General features: G+C 35.1%; 1 protein-coding gene across 1 annotated transcript; it reads left to right on the top strand.

The window, feature by feature from the left end:
- Positions 1–4,481: 4,481 nt before the first annotated feature.
- diras1b (DIRAS family, GTP-binding RAS-like 1b) lies at positions 4,482–20,121 on the top strand. Its single transcript, XM_026205873.1, has 2 exons — positions 4,482–4,653; positions 16,640–20,121. The coding sequence occupies exon 2, from the start codon at positions 16,675–16,677 to the stop codon at positions 17,269–17,271; it is 597 nt and encodes a 198-aa protein (XP_026061658.1). The 5' UTR covers positions 4,482–4,653; positions 16,640–16,674; the 3' UTR covers positions 17,272–20,121.
- Positions 20,122–20,505: the final 384 nt, after the last annotated feature.

The raw sequence follows: 20,505 nt of genomic DNA, 5'->3' as shown, positions 1-20,505 counted from the left end.
TGTATAAACATTGTCTAAATTTGTATTAATAGTTTGTTTTTCTTACAATACTTGGAACTTAGTTTTGTGTTTTAGGAAAAGTTATTTAATTTTGTCTTTTTAGTATATCTGTTTTATCCTTGACCGACATATGTTTTGGTATACGATTTTGAATTTGCTGACTCTGGATGATAACTGTGCATTAGTGTGCTTTTCCATGTCATATCTTCCTTTGTATAATGTGCTTTTAGGCTTGAACAGATCATTTATGCTGATATTTATGGTCTTGAACTTCAGACTTTTGAAGGATCAGTTTTGTGTTGGTGTCTCAGGTGGCCCAATTATGGCTCCAGTGATCTACAGCAAGTAATTTAGTGTATGAACTGCTTAGGTCTGAGTACCCAAGTTGCCATTGCTCCAGTACAAGTCATAAAACTAAAATGAAAGTGTCTATTGTTAGCAGTACCAATCATTAAAACATATAAAATAATTTTATATGTTTTAATGATTGGTACTGCTAACAATATTAAAATTATTTTATTAAAAGTACATATTGTTAATTAGAGACGGACATACAGAAGAGCAAATAACCAGTTTGACTTACTGTTGATGCACTGAGCAGCCATTTTGGTTTCTTAAGTCAGGGTTGTTGGGGGCATTAAAAATTTCTACTGGAATTTGAGTAGAAAAGGTATGCAGTGCAAATTGAGGGTTATGAATCAAAGATGTCATGATGAGAGATTAAGACTGGTAAATATAGGGGCTGATTTTGTAGACCGCTGTTTTGGGTCATTGTTGTATTATGGATTTAGGAAAGAAAATGAGACCCGAAAAAAAAGGGCAGCTTGGAAATACAGTCTGTGTGTGTGTATATGTGTGTGTGTGTATATATGTGTGTGTGTATGTGTGTGTATGTGTGTGTGTGTATATATATATATATATATATATGCATACACACACACACACACACACACACATATATATATATATATATATATATATATATATATACACATGCAATGGACAGTGTAGTTTCTTTTTCTGCAGAGTAACAGTAAGAATTTGAGTGCAACAAGTTGTCTGACTAAAACTCCAGGCACAATTTTAGCTTCACGTGCACTTTGTTTTTATAACTCTACATGGTCCTTGATTTTTATATTCCAGTTTTAGCCTTGCTATGAATAACTATTAGCAGTGTAATCTTAAACCGAGTTAGGGTATCAAAGCACTACATGGGTATTAGAAGCCATGTAATATTTCCTTTTGGCTGTTAAACTGTTTTGCAACAAAGCTGTTATGTTAATCAGTTTTTTTCCATATAGACAGAGAAATATGAAACCATTTTACACCCTTTCAGTATGCTGAACCTGAGAAGACGACTTCTACTTCCTCAAGCTGCAATGTTCTGTAAAAGAAAACAGGTCATTGCTTCATCAGTCATTCTTTATAACTGGAAATCTTGGAAACAATAGATAATATGTGTACTTTTGCTCTTTTTATTACACCTGTCACAAGTCTAACATTCAGCAAAAAACTGAATTGTCATATTTGTGAATGATTAACTTCGATAAGATAGGAATTCACTATGTGACGTTTGTGAAGCCTGGATTGTCTAGTCTTGAAATAATTTATGTAACTTATTAAGAGTTTCATTAAAATAAACCACTAACAAACTTTGGTGTTGATGTGTATATTGTAAAAGTGTGTAATGTTAGTGGTTATTTTGGTCATTTGATGTTCTTATTGATGGAGAGAAAAAAAAAAAGAGTCCGTGCACCATTTACCTTTAAATTAAACATGCAGTAAATATTTGCAGTGCTTGAAATAATATTTTTTCATACTGTACATTAGAAAGAAGCTCAGAATACATATGCTGTGGATAGCATGAACATTTGAACCTGACAAACCTGGGATATTACATCCTGCTGTACTACGTGTCTGTTTTCAAATATTTGTTTCAGTATCCTTTTTAGTCTCTTACAGTACTATATCAAGATATGAAGATTGTTTCTTTACAGCATTAATGAAAACAGCAGAACGTTGTGTGTATTACATTATATATATATATATGTCTGTGTGTGTGTGTGTGTATGACCCTGGACCACAAAACCAATCATAAGGATTGTTATCTTAAAAGCTTTCCATTGATGCATGGTTTCTTAAGATATGACAATATTTGGCTGAGATAGAACTATTTGAAAATTTGGTTAAAAAATAAAATAAAAAATTCAACACTGTACCTTTTTAGAGTGTATGCATTTGGATATTAATATGCAAGACCATATGTGCAAATACAGAGGTCAAGTATCTGCCATAGTGTTTAATTAGGCAATGACACTCAGTATATGCAATATTTGTTCAAGTGAGGCAACAGTTGTAGTGCAAGTGGGAGTTAAAGTGTACCACTGGGACTCAGAGCAAGAAGTAAACAAGGGTGTGCATGATTGTTTAATCATTTTAAAAGCGGAGCTCTAGTGGAACAGCGTTCTCAGGTTACCTTTTATTGTACGAGGACTATGTGAATGGAAGTGGAGATATTATTCTCAGTGCACCTGTTACAGTAGCAAGTAAACTGTTCACTGAGATATGAGCCATGGTTATAATGTTGAAGCATTTTATTCATACTCAACACTTAGATTTTTTTAAGAGCAGGTTCAGTATAGGTTGTCTTTAAACTTTTTGAGATAATGGGCCAGGCAAGAGATAATCAAAAGGGAGAAAGTTCCAACAAGAAATGAACAATATCCTGAACTGAAAGTATTAATGTATATCCATTTTTGGCAATGTAGTACTGATTCTTACAGGAAGAGGGAGACAAACTGTACCGCTGATTTAATGTGACAGCTGATGTTATCTGTCAAGACCAAGAATAAATCAGAATCTTTAATTAGTTAATCACATTGTACAGTAGAGAGGAGCTTAAATGCATAAAAATATCTTTGCCCACTGTAGAATATCCTAAAATTAAATGTCTGAATACCCCCTAGAAATAAACAAATTGCTTAGGCTACTTAAATCATCCGCTCTAAAGCCTAACCAAATTTTTGTTTGTGTTGTTGTTGCTTAGTATTTCACATGGCTTTTCACAATTTAATTTATTTCAATTTGCAAGGGAAAGACATGAAAGCATGGGAGAGTATTGAATATAAAAGACAGACATTATTATGAGGTGACTAATATCCACATGCTGTTTGCAGCCTGGCCTCCTGCTTCCTGCAAGCTATTATCAAACTGTACACCCCAGCCTGTCTGTTGTGATTATATTTGGTTGTCTACCGCCTCCATCTCTCGACATGAAAAGAGTATGCATGGTTAATGAACCCCCAGTGTTAGTTTATACAGATGTAATGCTTACTGGTCTGAGTTCTTTACTTGGTGAGGTCTTTGTTTGATACTGTGTAATTGTGCTGTTTGATACCAATAACTGTTAAGTATTATACACAATATTCAGGCAGCTACGGGAATGTGCTTTCTGAAAGATTATTGTATTAAACTGAGATTATTATGGGCCACCCTTCCCAAGTCTAGCTGTCTGCCAGACGAAGAAAATGGAATTGCCGCAAGGAGCTCCATTATCACCATCTTCCACTAAGATTCAACACAAAGATTCAGTCTGTGACAGGGACTAACATTCTTCTATCTGCCTTGTTAGCAACAGCCAAAGCATCTCCAGGTTCAGAGAGAAGGCGCACAAAACACTGTAAAAATTAAAATGTACTTGAGACACCATTAGGGGATCCCTTAAATTTTTTTCACACTGCCTGGACCCTATGGAAAACCTCTATTTAAGACACTTAACATGTATAATGAAATATCTTGAGTACACAATATTTGAGGCACGTTTAAAGTGGTTCTGCCATAGTGGCAGTCTGAGGAACCTCAATGGTTTGATAATTTTTAGATTTTGATGCTGTATTTAAAAAAGAAAAATTAAATGAATTACCTTAGTTTAAATGTTTATTTAAATGTGTTTATTTAAATTTTCAGTGTTAATTTACATTTTTAATTGTTGTTTTTATTTTTTTAATGTTTGTTTGAATGCATTTTTAAAGTTATTTTCTATGTATTTTAAAATTAATTTATTTGCAATGTTTATTTTGAATGTACGTTTGTTTAGAAAAAGTCTATTTAGATTTAGTGTTTATTAAAAAAAAAATTTAATTTATTTTTAATTATTTTTATTTAAATGTTTTAACATTTATAAAAACATTTTTTAATGCAATCATTTAAAATTATTTGCATTTTTATACATTTTATGTTTACATTTTTATATTTGGGCTTTTTTATATTAGGAAACATCTAACATTTTGAGTTTCAGTGCTTTAAATGTTAAATAATTTTAGGTTTGTACAGAATTTTAGGAGTAGTTTGTATTATATTTCAGTAAAATGAGAGACTGCTCTAGGTGCTTCTATTTGTCCACCAAAGGCAATATGTTAAACATTTCCCACCTTCTTCTGAAGCAAGTGGAGATTCTGAGGAGGGGAGTGTGTGTGTGTGTGTGTATGTGTGAGTGCGATACAGAGAGAGGGGGAGAGAGCACTGCCGTTGAGATTGGACTCTATCACGTTTTCATTATTAGTCTAAAATGCTTTAGTTTCTTATTAGCGCAGGCTGCCATTCATCTGTCCTGTCATTCAAAGAGATCAGTCACGCGGGAAACGTTAAGTTCAGGTAGGTGAGTCGAATCGCGCGCCGACGTTTGAAAGCAATTCATTCATGTAGTGTCTTTGGCATATTGTGTATTTTTTTTTTTTTTTTTTTTTACAAAGAACAGCCTAAGCAACCCGGACAAGCGTTAAACAGTTTTCGTTTAGACTTTGAATGCTGAATACTTGCAGCATTTTCGGTTTGTGTGGAAATCGTTAGATGCACTGACCATGACTGTCATGATGGCATGTGCTGTAACAACAAATGAAAAAATATTGAGCACGAATCTACATAAAACCTGGCTTTACTTAGCCTATCAAGGCATGTGAATCGTCGCACCACCGGTGTATGGAGAGTCGCTTCTTTATGAATGAAACGGGCTGCGACTGCGTATGATATGGTGACGCTGAACTCATAGTTTACTCCTGTGTGTGTCCAACATTTGGCCTCATGATGATATAAAATGTATAAGATACACTAGTGCAAACTGCCTGCAGTCTTGTGGATTTCCATTTACACGCGCAATGGCCTTTACATAGTATATACATTTTAATTTTCAATGTTTCATAAACGCACGAGTGTGTGCGACAAACAGTAAACCAGCAGATCTGCCATCCATTTAAATGGAAATGTATGTAGGCTATATTCATGTCACTTTGCATCATTAAACGTCTGGACGTATAGCAATAGTGTGCTAAAGGGTCTGATTTGGTTGTGCAATGTGAACATTGAGAAAGAGGATCCGCGCGCTGCTGACGTCCTCTTGGGTGCATTAGTATAATAATATTTCATTGTACAGAGCCAATGCATGACCCACATGGTAGTCTTGTTGCGGAAGATGATGCAGCAGGCTGCGCTCATAATGGACTCTAATCCAGCAATTTATATGGAGACTAATTCATAGACATGCATCAGTTTTTAGTATTGGACCAGAGGCAATAATAGAATGCTGGAAAGAGCTGAATGAGAAAACGGGGAAGCACTTCTCCAGTAGCCTGCTTTTATTAGTAACAGAAGTAGTAATATTAGTAATGTTAAAGCCTTTTTAGACATCCTCACCTCATCTGGCCTCTATGATTTAAATGTGCACTCAGTCATTATTTGCTAATTAAAAAGTTTTGCAGATAAATAAGCTGTACATTTGGAAAAATAAAAAGAGCTGTAAATGTTATGTGCAATAAGGTGAGATGACAACTTAAGTAGTAGGCATAGAAAAAAATGCTTAAAGGGATACTCCACCCCAAAATTAAAATTTATTCATTAATCACCAACCCCCATGTTGTTCCAAACTTATAAAAGCTTCGTTCATCTTCGGAACACAATTTTTAGATATTTTGGATGAAAACTGGAAGGCTTGAGACTGTCCCATAGACTGCCAAGAAGATAACACTGTCAAGGTCCAAAAAAAGTATGAAAAGCATCTGCCATCAGTGGTTCAACCGTAACGTTATGATGCAACGAGAATACTTTTGTATGCGAATAAAACTAAAATTACACTTTATTCAATAATTCCTTTGTCAACAGTCTCCTCATGTGTCTCTCAACATCACCTTATGCTGCGAATGCTCTTCTGTATCAGTCGCCCCACAAGGATGCGCTGTTTTCTTTCAAATCAAAGCATAAATGCACATAGAAACAGCACATCACCAGAGCTGCTATGGAGACCATCTTCTCAAGGTGCAAGATTACATTCGGCAGCGCTTTCACAGTGGTTGGGTATTCTTTAGCACAGGGGTTATCAACTCTTGCCCTCTATGTCCACTTCCAGAGTTAAGCTCCAACCTTGATCAAACATAATGCCTGTAACTTTCTAATAATCCTGAAGACCTTCATTAGCTTGTTAAAGTGTGTTTGATTTGAGTTGGAGCAAGAAAAATTGACCTCAATGGCCAGAGCTGAGAACCCCAACTTTAGTGGCTAGCTGTTGAGTGTGTGTTCGTTTCACCTTTAAATTGCATTGTGGGATTAAATGAGTGCACTTTATGGCCCCCCTAGCACTATAAGGGTATAGGGTACTGAGAACACCTTTAAGAGTGTATTATTGTATTGAGGGGTGAGGTGTTATCCTGGTGAGTCTACTTTATATCGGGCCTGTTCTTTTCTCTTAGAAATCTATAGTGACAGATTGGTCTCTGCTGCTACTAAAAACTCTGAGCTCAGGCCGAGAGAACCCTGCAAGAGCTTATGGTGAGCAGGCCAATTAGGAGCACAGCCTGGGCCTGGATTGCAGTTTGACAAGATGTTTTCTTCTTTTAGTCCACTACTATGAGGCTTTGCTTCTATGTGCACTCACTGACAGATGCAGAATGTATAACCAAGAAAACTAATGTCACTTAGTTGCCACAACCTCCTGTGTGATGTAAACAAGGAAATTAATGGTTGTTTAGGGCATTAGGGGAGACATTAGGGGAGAAACAATACATCAGTATGGATTAATGGATCAATCAAACGCCAAACAAAATGATGTAACAATGAAACGCTTCATATATATATATATATATATATATATATATATATATATATATATATATATATATATATATATATATATATATATATATATATATATATAAAACATTTTATATATAAATGCATTTTTTTTCAGCAGCTGGAGTCGATACTAGATTTTCAAATTTTTCAGACTGAAAAAGCTATTTGACTGATGTCGTTGCTTTTCTCATTGCACAAGCCAATAATGAGCTGCCATCAGGTGATTAATTATATCATTATGTTTTATATTAATTAAAAAGTTTAAGTATATATTTTGTGTAAATTTCCCAGTTGGGATACTGGATTTGCTATTTTACGGGAGTTCAATTAAATATTCATGTTATATTTTAGGTACATTTGTCAGTTATGTAACTGGTTATGTAAAAAGTCAAATAATATTAATTATATCAATTCCAGACCCCTGAATCTAATCAAAAAGCAAATGTAACACAGCATGTTTTGAGGTATCAGCAAATATAACTTGCTAAAAGTATCAATCTCAGATCATATTATCTGATTTACACCCCATGTTAAGAAATCTGTCTAAATCTGTGTTAACTAATTTGTTCTTTAAATATATTAAAGGTTTACCTGGAAGACCGATGTAGCTCAAAGGGAGATCAAGTTTCATTCTCATAAAGACTGCAATTATCCTTGAAATTTATGAAATGCTTATGATGAATTTAATAAGCATGCTCATTTGAGATTAACCGATTAAGTATATAAACACATACACATTTACCACCCACTTAACCTCACCAGTTAAAGCCGGGAAAATTTCTGCCTAGAGAGCTGCAATGTTATTAACAATTAATTTGAGGTGTAGCAGCTAACGGAAAAAAGGTACTAAGCAACCGGACCAGCCTTCAACCACACACATGTTAAAGTTATCAGGCAGCAAACCTCCAGTCATTTGCAAATGATAGTAAATCAATCAAGTTAATTTGTGGAGGACAATTAATGCATTTGATTTAGCTCCTTACACCCCAAGGCATTGTAATATTTGAGCATAATGTTTAAATGTAAATCTAAGTATTAAGGTTTTAAGATGCAGGTTGTCTGTCTGTGCGTAGGCCAGTATAAGGGATCAAGCACAAAAAAAAAAAAAACCCTTTCTATCATCTTAGGATAAACTGCAGTTTACAGGGGTCTTTATCTAGTTCAAAGATCTGACATGATCTCTGAGCTAATATATCAGACCTTCATGCACTCTGTCCCTCAGCTGCGGAGCTTTGCTTTGTGGCATGGATGCATGCTGGGAGTTTTAAATCCTTTGAATTGGGTCACTGGAAGCACATTCAGCAGGCAGATGAGGTAAAGCGCAATGATTAGCCTCTAAGCCTAGTCCACAGAGGAGCAATCTGTTTGACAGAGTGATCAACAAGAGCAAGAGAGAGGTTTCTTCCAATGCTGGCATGCAGAGACAGTAAAACTACAGAACACTTATGGTAAGGTAAATGCAACAGAGCAATTAGCTAGTCTGCTGAAGCTGTCATGTATAGTCATGTGTTCTGAGATCATGAGGTTGGAGAGTGCCAATATGGTGTGAGGTATTATGTTAACATATGACTTTTTTGATAGTTGCTTGTTATTACTTTTAAATGATTTTAATGATTACCGTCTTTCTGTCTTTCTGCAGAACTGTTTTATGCATATTAAAATCCTTTATTATTATTATAATTCACCCCAAAACAGAAAATTCTGTGATTATTTACTGGCCAATAATGTCTTTCTTGTATGATTTTCTTTCTTCTGTGTAATACACAAAAAAGTGGAAGAAAATATATTTTAAAGATGTGAGTTTAACTTTACTGACTATTCTATTGCATAAACAAAAACAGTTGACAGATGACATAATTGCATTTTTTAGGTGCACTATTCCTTTGAAATCTAGCATGTCAAGTGTTTATTAAATATGCTCTATAAGGTTAATTTTGCCCCGTCAGTATGTATATTGTATAAAATAATCCAATGATTAATCAATAGAATCAACTATGTATTATATTTAGTTAGGCCAGTATTTACAACTTTGTTGTAGATCTAGGCAGCATTTTCTTATGCCCCTGCACATCTGAATGAGTGAGTCTGGGCTAATCCAGCAATATTTGGCTCAGAGAGATGGCAGATGGTATATGGGGTATTTATAGGTTGTAGCCCTGCTCCCCTTATGAGTCCAAATTTTTAGCTGCTATACTGTAAACACTGTGATACACAAACACACATCTGTGGAATAAAGACCCAGCAGTGATTTCTTGACAATAATAACTTTATAGAGTGATGGGCATTTTGCATTTAAATTAAAGTAAATCACCTAAAAATTACAATTTTGCCATTATTTATACACACCTGTGTCATCCCAAACATGTATGACTTTCTTTTTTTCTGTGAAACACACACACAAAAAAAGATATTTTGAAAGAAAGAGTAGTCATACAAATTTGTATGGAAGTCTGTTTTCACAGAATAAAAAAAGGTAATTGTGACTTTATATCTGGCTTTTTTATTATCAGTATCTAGATCTTGCAATACTGTTGTTTCCCCACCACAGAATAAAAAGCATAAAAAGTAATTGCAACGTTTTATTACACAGTTCAGAATCTTTTTCCCCTTAATGTTTTATCTTACAGTTCAGACTTATCTTTTCAGAATTGCATGATCACAATTACCTTTTATTTTTTTTTTAAATCCAACAAACAAACTAACAAACAGAACTGTAATATGTAAATTCAGAATTCATAGAAGAAAAGTCAAGGACAAGAGGATGAATAAATGATGGCAGAATTTTCATTTCTTGGTGAACTATCCCTTTGAATTCTTTGTATTCAGTAAAAAAAACAAAAAAAAAAACACTTCTAAATTAAATTTCTTCATTATTGCAGTGCATCTGGATATTATATCAGAACTGCCACCAAACAAAACACGTATATACACTCATCGATCTGTTTGCCCTGTTGTTGTTTAACTTGGTTATTGTTTAGAAATATCAATTTTGATCACAGTTACAAAACCCAGTTTGCTTAGCTTTTATTTGCACCGGAAGAAATAGATAATGACATAATATTAAGTGATGCACTTACTGGCACCAAGGCTATTTTTCCATTTCCGTACCCCTCCCTCTTCCTATTTGTCCCACTCTCTCATTCTCTTTCAGTCTGCACATGCAGTAACCAACACTTACTCAAGTTTGATTTCCCGGAACACTGACCTGTCAGTGTCTTTAGCATGCAGTAAAGTGAGGCATATCTGGTTTCCACAGGATAAGAGTAATTTCTGAACAGAAATTCCTTGTTTCGTCAGTAGAATAAACAGTATGTATCCATGGGGATATGACAATGGAACTGCCAGTTATGGCAGAGTGAAAGCCTGGTTTGACTGATAAAGAAAAAGTCACTCTTTAGAGAGTATTATGCTGCATAGCTTCTGACTCAGATTAGAGCAGACTCAGGCTAGTGGACTCGGCTTGATGGGTGTCCTATGGAATCCAATGCAGTGATTCACTTCAAAGGGCTGTTCACATGCTTCAAAAACAGCTAGATGCAGCTATCAGTCATTCTATTGCTGTCTGTCTGTCTATCTATCTACACTGAAAAAAATGTTGTGCAAACAAAAGTTTTACTCAGAAATTGCTAGTAAACATCATAACTATGAAGAATTGGCAAGTGAAACAAGGAATTAAATGAGAAAAATTTCAAGTAGAAAAACTGAAATCTATCAATCCACAGTGTGAATTTCTTTTACAGTTTTCTCTCTCAGTTTGCCCCGCTTTCTGAAACACTCTTACGTTCTCTAAACTGAAAGTGCAATTATCACTTGTTACGTCACAATTCTACTGCATGTCTAATAAATGTAGTAACTCACCCAAAATATTTAATTATCGCTTCAAAAACTAGTTATAATATTTTTAGACACATAATTCAGATAAAAGTCAGTGGTTGTTTGTAAAGATTATAATTCCTATAAAAATATTAATTATTTTGTTTGAATTCTCCTTTGTTACATTTTTCTTCTTTACAAACTGCGATTCTGAATCCTGCTTGCTACTTCCATTACTAATTGAATTCAAATTCACCAATTTGAACCCTTGTTCACAATTTGTTATTTTATAATGTGACATTTAGAAGTGAATGTATGTGATTTAAAATTTGATAATAATAATAATAATAATAATAATAATAATAATTCATACAAATGAAAGATGCTCAAGAAAGATGCTTTTTGTATCTAGAAAGTGTAGTCACAGCATCTAACAACAAGAGAGTAAACTTGATCGCTTGCCCAGACTGAATGTCAGTTTATTGAAATAGCTCCTAAATAATCCTTTAGCTATTAGTAAACATTATCCAGCGAGGCCAGTGTGATATCAGCAGAAAAGGAAAGTTGTTCAAAACAACAGCAAATTATTACATATTGATTCAAGGCTACGAAGAACTTTTAATTTGTTTGGAATAACATGCACCAATGATTTGCTCACAATAAGCTCAGAAAGCAAATAGGGTCATTTGTCCATATACTGTTGTTTTCGACTTTTGTGTGCATGGTCCTGGAGTGTATGGTTTGCAAACAAAATCGCCAGCATACTGAGCCTGCACTTCCATTTACTGTGAATGTTTAAAAATATGAGGCACGGCGCCTGTGTGCTATTCAGCAAACATTACCTTTCGAATCCTAATGTCTGAGTGATATATTCCACATTCACTTCAGTAAAAGCAAGGTCATTCCCAAATCTGGCAGCATCAGCACATTGCAGTGAGAGAGCTTGGGAGAACCTTGAATGAGGGACATGCATTATAATCTCTCCTCGTGCCAAACTTAATCTATAATAGAGTTTGGCTAGAGTAACGAGACGCTGTAACAGCATTAATAAGCTCAGTGGCTCTCCGGCCCTTCCGCAAAGGACTTATAGAATAGATAACACAGCACTCTAAGGGAGACTGACATCAATCACAGCACAGAAACAAGTGTGACACCTTAAGAGGGGCGAGAGGGGGGCACAAGCCTGTCAGAGGCCTGAAATCCGCAGACACTAGCATTGATCAAAGGCTCAGTGTCCTCTGCTCATTGATTTGACAGCGCGCAGAGTGTGAGAGAGGGGGGGAGAAACACCAGGGCTTCTTGGGATTGCTGCACCCTGCCAAGCATGTCGCTGCACTTTAAGCCCTGAGTGCAAGTAGCCTGGTGTCACAAAGCTGGATGAAAATATGAAGCAAGCCAGCTTTGAGAGACATCGTTGGTTTCACATAGTTTTTTTAATTATTATAATAATTTTCAGAACCTTGATGTGATTTTTCTGACACAAAACTTTTTTGACAAAAAAAAAAAAAAGTAATCACTTGTAATAGGATGTCCAACTTTCAAAACTCTGGATTTTGCATTAAAAGGGTCATATGATGCGATTTAAGTTTTTTCTTTCTCTTTGGAGTGTTACAAGCTCTTGGTGCATGAAGGAGATCTGTAAAGTTGCAAAGACTAAAGTCTCAAATCCAAAGAGATATTCTATATTAAAGTTAAGACTCTGCCACGCCCCCCACAATAACAGCTCATTCAAACACGGCCCCACATCTCTACCTCACGTTGTGGAAATATTTGCGTAATGCCATGCAGATGTACACGCAAAGAAAGAAGGTGTGGTTTCAGTAACCGCAGTTAGTGTTGAAGAAGCCGTGTCAGGGAGATGCTGTGTGTATGTCTCTACATTTATTTTGAAAGATGAAGCTCGTGATTATGGAAAGGGGTGTTACATTTCCAATGAGTGCTTGCGGTGTTTGGCCAATCACAATGCACTGTGTCAGTTGGCCAATCAGAGAAGGCTGCACTTGTCAGAAGGTGGGACTTTGTAGAAAACGATGCATTTGAGAGAGGCGGGGCATAGAGTACACTTATAATGATGTACAGTATTTGAAAAATAATGTGATTTCTGAACATTAAAGAATATCCATATATTCTGTTACACCAAAACACCAAATAATGATAAAAACGCATCATATAATTCATAATATTTAATATCTTTATGGAACCTTGCACTTGCAGAATGTTCAAATAAATCATGAATTGACATACGAACATTCATTTAGATCACTCATAGGCAAGATACAGATTCACTGTGTAGTTGTTTGTACAATCATTAAAACTGTAGTAAAAATTATGCAAGGCATTTTTCATCAGACAATGGAGGTTCCAAAAGGGTTTATACAGTGGAAAGATTCCATAGATGTTAAAGGAATAGTTCGCCCAAAAAAGAAAATTTGCTGAAAATTTATGTACACTTTAGGGCATCCAAGATGTAAATGAGTTTGTTTATTTATTGTAACAGATTTTGAGGAATTTAGAAATACATCACTTGGTCACCACTGGATCCTCTATAAGTGAATGGGTGCCGTCAGAATAAGTACAAACAGCTGATAAAATCATTGCAATAATCCAAAGTAACGCACAATTCCAATAAACATCTTGTTAAGTAAAAAGTTGTGCTTTTGTAGTAAAATATGAGTCCTCTATCCATAATATTACTTTCTGCAATGACAAAGTTGTTTTGTCTGAATCAGGAGAGAAATATGCACACATCAATCACCGTTTAGTGAAAGCAATCTAGAATAGTTTTAAATAAATATGTTGGGGCATTTTGATGTGAGAGGACAACAGGGGATGGACTTTTTCACTGGGGGAAGCATTATTGTCGATTAAGAACTTGTATTTTGACCAGAAGCAACTATTTAAAGTTAAAATGTCTTAATTATGGATTTGTTTATTATAAACAGTCAGCATTCAGCTTATCCAGATATAAATTAATGGAATGGAGATGTTGATTATTTGGGGATTATTGTTTTTATCAGATGTTTATCAGAGGATCCATAGGTGAGCAAGTGATGTAATGCTAAATTTCTCAAAATTTTCTATTTGTTGGGTGAAAACTTAGATGTCAATTATATAGCATTTATTTTTATAAGTGTGCACATACATCACTTTAAAAAGACTAGCACAGACACTGTATCATTGAGCAAATGCATAAAATTACCAGTACTAATGAAATAAACACAATAATCACAATATAGCTTTGAATCAAGTTGTATTATAATAAGCTAAAGGTATCTGAAACAAATAATGTCTGTCATGTCTGCCATCGTAGGAATATGCAAGTTCAGCAGAAACTTGGATAGAACTGTGGTAGTTTCATTGGAGGTGTCTTTCAGTGTCCCTCATCTGTTGGTGTGAAATTGAGGTATTGACCACTGAAGTTGAAATCAGTCTAAAGCCTGGAAGTTGTGTTCTTGCTTGCTTCTGCATAATCTATACACAATTCGATGTGTGTTTTATGTTTATGGTTCGCTGACACTGATGGATATGGTCTGTGTCTGGACAAAATTATTCATGCAAACATTAAATTGCACATATAAAAGTGTATTTAAAAAATCGAAAACCTCTTTTACTTTCAGATTGATACATAGTGCTTCAATCTGAATGCTAGTGCTCAGGAGCAGAAAACTGTTTAGAATGATTGTTTTGGCTCTGAGGCAATAAATAATGCACTGCTATAAACTGCAGCGAAAGCAAGAGTCTGTCTGAGGGCAAAGCACAGATACATTATGATGAGTTGCATTGTGATTTCATAATAGCATGATGGATGACAAGACTCATGTCTCTTTCTTTAGAAAAGCCACTTGAGTCCTGTCTAGAAGCAAAATATCTCTAAACGTGTTTGTGGATCATACCTATAATTTTGAATTAGATAAATATCCAGTAAATAAATTATGATCATGATAAATGTTTAAAGCATAATGGATTTAAATAGGATATGTGATTAAATGTTTCCGGTCACACAGTGTGTATGTATTGAACACACTGTGTGACATGACACATTCACAGCCAATCAGAATAAATGTGATGTTTAAGTATTTATATTTATTTATTTATTTAATTATTTTTATTTTTTGAGGCGTGAGGTTTCATAGTGGAGATGGCTACTCATTGTGAGAAATAGAACCATGCATTCATCAGCATGTTTGGTGATTGATTAATTTTTATTTTGCTTTCAATCATTCCTGTCCTGTGTGTCATGCTTAACAATGTACTTTAGCATTTTACAATGTGGATGCTAGAGGATTTGCGGAAAGTATTTTTGGAAAAAACATTCATGATTTTCTTTTTTTAAGGCTTCTTAAAATTAACATATTCACTTTTAAAATATTAATAAATGTGATTATAAATTTTTTAACACATTTACCTTGGTCATAAATCCTGAGATTATTTACAGTTACAGTATTTTATTGTGTTGAGAGCCTTGGTGATTTAAAAATAAAAAAATAATAAAACAAATATTTGTGTAGTTTTGTGGAAAAAAGAAAAACTTTGTCTCCTTCACTAGCTAAAGGGGAAAACTGTTATGAATATGTTAAATAAATAATTTATATTTAATATTTTATTTATTTTAAATAAATAAGCTAAAGGTTTTGGGGGGAAAGAAGTAACCAAAAAAGCAAGTGCAAAGTAAAAGAGTTTTACTGAGGATTTTTAAATCCTTAATAAGGTTTAAGTTAATACGTAAATAAAGCATATTTTAAATAAAAATGTTAAAAACACTATTTATATGACAATATAATACAGTACAATTGTTTTGTCAAATATTTTACATTTATATGTTACCCTGGACCACAAAACCAGTCTTAAGGGTCAATTTTTCGCAATTGAGATTTATATATCCTCTGAAATCTGAATAAACAAGCTCTCTATTGATGTATGGTTTATTAGGATCGGACAATATTTATCCAAAATTCAACTATTTGTAAATCTGGAATCTGAGGGTGTAAAACAAATCTAAATACTGAGAAAATTGCCTTTAAATTTGTCCAAATTAATTCTTAGCAATGCATTTTACTAATCAAAAATTAAGTTTTGATATATTTATGGTAGGAAATTTACTAAATATCTTAATGGAACATGATATTTACTTAATATCCAGATGATTTTTGGCATAAAAGAAAAATTTTATTAATCCAGGGTCACATGTTATATATGAAGAGTTCAGATACAAAAGCCTCTAGGTGCCGTCTGAAATCTTTTACCAAATTAAAATGAGCATTTTTCTCAAGCTCCCTTGTTTATGTTCAGTTATTTCACTTTAATGGCAGTGAAAAGAAAATTTAATTGCCATTAAAGTTAAATAACTGAACATAAACATAGGATCCTGAGAAAAATACTCATTTTAGAAGATGTTTGTTTTAATATGAATCAATTTAATTAATCTTAAAATAAATGGGTACATTAAAATATATAGATTTTAGGAAGACGGTCCTTATACACAAAACATTCGGGAGTGATGCTTGGAGCGTATTTTACTTTTCAGTTTTTCTACTTCAGTATTTCAAGTTCTATTCAGTTAACTTGTTACTTGCTATTAATTTAACTCTGATTTCTGATTCTACCCAAAATTATTTGAGGGGTAAATTTGGTGATACTTGGAATGAAAATGTTCAAAAGCCCCTGTACAATTCACAGTCATCTAAATGTTTCTTTTCTCCTCTATTAGGTCTAGAAAGCAAGTGGCACAGCTGAAGGCCCAAGATGCCCGAGCAGAGCAACGACTACCGTGTGGTGGTGTTTGGAGCAGGGGGCGTGGGGAAGAGCTCCCTGGTGCTCCGTTTTGTGAAAGGCACTTTCCGGGACACCTACATCCCGACGGTGGAGGACACATACCGGCAGGTGATCAGCTGTGACAAGAGCGTCTGCACCCTGCAGATCACAGACACCACCGGCAGCCACCAGTTTCCTGCCATGCAGCGTCTGTCCATCTCCAAAGGGCACGCATTCATCCTGGTCTACTCCATCACTAGTAAGCAATCCCTGGAAGAATTAAAGCCCATATACCAGCAGATTCTTGCTATCAAAGGCAACGTAGAGAACATCCCCATCATGCTTGTTGGAAACAAGAGCGATGAGACTCAACGGGAAGTGAAGACCGAGGATGGAGAGGCCCAGGCCAAGATCTGGAAGTGTGCTTTCATGGAGACCTCGGCGAAGACTAACCACAATGTCACTGAGCTTTTCCAGGAGCTTCTCAACTTGGAAAAGAAGAGGAACATGAGTTTGAACATCGATGGCAAGCGTTCTGGGAAGCAAAGCAGGGCTGACAAGCTGAAAGGGAAATGCAGCGTCATGTAGAGCGCGTGTTAGAGACATGGTGAGATAACACAGAGAGATAGAGTGATAAAATAACAAAGGAAAGGAACTGAGGGGGTGGGGAATGAATGGAAATGGTGTTATTTGACATTTCATGCCTATTTCCGATAACAAGGATTTTACACTGACAGCTTAAATTTCATCCTTCACCACAGTCTTTGGCCTAAATAAGCACTGGCCCATTCATATTGCCTTCTCTGTTTTTATTACAGAAATCTCTTATGTCTTAGAATAATTCAGACAGCAATCTCTTGCTAAACAGTCCTTTTCAAATTCATGATGCAAACATTTTTATTGAATAAAGCAGTCAGGCTTCATATCGGCCTTGAGATGGTATCCAGACATAAGACTTTGCACAATGACAACTAAACTTTTGTTTCATGTATTCATCAAATGTTGAGTAAGTAGCATCAGTTTGAGACTATATAACAAAATAGTCAAACCACCTTTTAATACTTTATTACAGGTTGTGTAGAATCCACTTTTATTTGTTGTCCTCATAACTTTTTGAGGATTACTTTTGCATGTCCTTATATCTTAAAAAAATACCAACCAATAATTAAGACAATGATTTTGTTAAACATTAGCAAAATACCATAGAATGCTTTGTAAAATGATTACCTGCAGTGACATCAAATCAGATCAAAAATCTGAAAGCATAAAGACTCTTCATATTTCACGCAGATGCACACATGCTTATGTAATCATCAGCACCATCATCATCTCTGGTGTTCAGCTGCTCAAAATTTAGACACTTCTGGCCTCCCTAATAATTTAGAGTGAGCCAGAATCTCTCTCTTCTTTTTTACGTTTCTCAGGATGAACTGCTCATATTTTATAACTGTTCATCTGAGACAATAACAAATGTAGTCAATCAGTAAATGAATGCATTGCAGGAGGTGCATTTTGGCAGCAAAACTAAATTGAGGAAGCAAGTCTTCTACCCTAGTTGTAGAGACTAATGTGAACATCAAAGAGTATATATAATATGGTCACCCGAAGTTATAATTGTTTTAGGATAAAGAAACCGAACATTTACATCACCAGCCATTACGGTAGTTTTTGGGCTGGAACAATTCAGTTTTCGTGTTCTCAGTGACCCTTATAGGAACACCACCAACCTGTTTCAGTTTCGGTAAGAGAATGCAATCACACTGCAAATCAGCCTTTGACAAAAGAAATCTCTTGCTTCAAAGGGCCGTGATTGTATAGCATTATATTTTTATCCAACCAGCTGATTGCCTTTGTACACTGATGTGAGAAAGAGCCCCTTTAATATGTTTTCAGGACAACATTGTTTTTCCATGTTATGCTGGTTTGCTAGTTTTTGAACAGGGTACGCCAGAAAAGAGAAAAAAAAAAAGCATTACATAACAACATTTCAGAAAACTAATACAAATAAGACCGAAATTCATATGGTTTATTTTGTTAGACTTGTAAATTAAGCACTTTTGATGACATATTATAATCCTGTGGTAAAAAGCAACTTATTCAAAAGAAGGGTATTAAACACTCAGATATGAATTTTAACATTTCACCCAATTATTTTAGCGCAGGTAGAAAACTAACATAATAAATAAGTAGAAGAGTATTATATCCCACCCCCTTTATACAGCAGCTATAATATATACTAATGATATACTGTGACAAGCATTGCAATAGAACAGAAACCAATATCATCAGTCATTTATAGTTTCTGGTTTGCTGTCAGTTAATATTATGACTCAGCCTGTTAACTCTGATTGATTTATATGATTAATATTTTAATATTAGTTCCCTGGATGCCCCACCAACACATTCATCCCCTTAAATGGTGCTATAATTTACCACCTCCCTACTGGTGACAGCAGTTCTGCTCTGCATGGTTTATGCAGTCATATCAGGATAAAAATCCCCTCTTTTATCACTTTGCAGAGTTCTGCTGATTTATGGCTTTGTAATTTGCTAAATTCAGAACAACGCCTCATCCATCTATCGTGACCGTATTCGAACCCGTTATACCTGGATCTACGTGTCCAATCTCTATAAAGCCCACTCAGCTGGCGTATGAGTCACACTGCTGATATCATCAGACTCTGCAAGCTGCACGAAAGGAAAACTGCAGAGCGTCTCGCATTTTCCATGCATGGGAAATCTGCGCTCTCTGTAGAGTGGCCTTTCGGTTGACTTGCGTCCGCAATGCCACTGCCCATCAGTTCTGTGTATAAAATCTTTTTTTCAACACATATCATGCACATTTTATTGTAAATATTTGTAAATTGTATGTAAAGAATATGACTGTAAAGAAATCCTCACTGACTCTTGTCGGATGAACCTACAGACATGGACACAATTCCATCCAAAGCTCTTCATGTGTTTGGTTGGAATCGCAGGGGTCTTTTGTGTACATCTATATTATCTTCATGCATTTTACAGTTGGTATCTTAAATCTGGTTTACACAGTGAGCACTTTAAATGCCTAAGGGTAATGGAATGTACTGTGAAACGTATGTAAATGATGACCTCTATTTCTTAATTCAAACTACGCATGGTCCCACTTGATGTTTAGCCAGCATGAAGGCAAGCAACAAAACTGTGAAGTGACTTTTCAACACAGCATTTTATTATTTTCTTTTTTGTTCAATATTTTACTAACGTTTTTCTTTTTAATTATTATAGATATTAGCTACTACTGTGTATGATATGTCCTTTAGCAATAGTTTTCCTAAGACATGGTATGCTGTGCTTACGCATCCAAAATGAAGGAAAATAACTACTAATATATATGTATAGATATACCTGCAAATATTCTCTAATAAATCTGCTAATTGATTTTCATAATAAAAAAAATGAAAGAGAAAAGTCTGTCTGTTTCCCCTCTCAAAACATCTGATTGTAGTCCCATGTGCTAAACCTGGTTTCCAGATGAAACATGACTAGGAACGCTACACTTTCGGCTGACCCATGGCAGGTTGGAACAGAAGCTTCACTATAATGTTTTGAGAATCAAACTAGCAGCAAAGAGCAAAACATGGCTGCTGGGAAACCTGCATGAATCAATTCTCCCGTGACTGTGATCCACTGCTTCATTCTCTTCTCTCTCTTTCTCTCTTTGCCCCCCGCCTCCCAACAACTGCACCACCCCATTTCTTTCTCAGCAGTATTGCAGTCTGCATGCAGACTGTTAGATGGACCGCTGCTATCTGAGAGAGAGGGGAGCAGAGAGATCTGTGACTT

This window comes from Carassius auratus, chromosome 27 (assembly GCF_003368295.1).
Source record: "Carassius auratus strain Wakin chromosome 27, ASM336829v1, whole genome shotgun sequence".
In the NCBI taxonomy this organism is placed as follows: domain Eukaryota; kingdom Metazoa; phylum Chordata; class Actinopteri; order Cypriniformes; family Cyprinidae; genus Carassius; species Carassius auratus.
The sequence above is the reverse complement of the archived record's forward strand: the minus strand, read 5'-3'. Positions and strand labels throughout refer to the sequence as shown.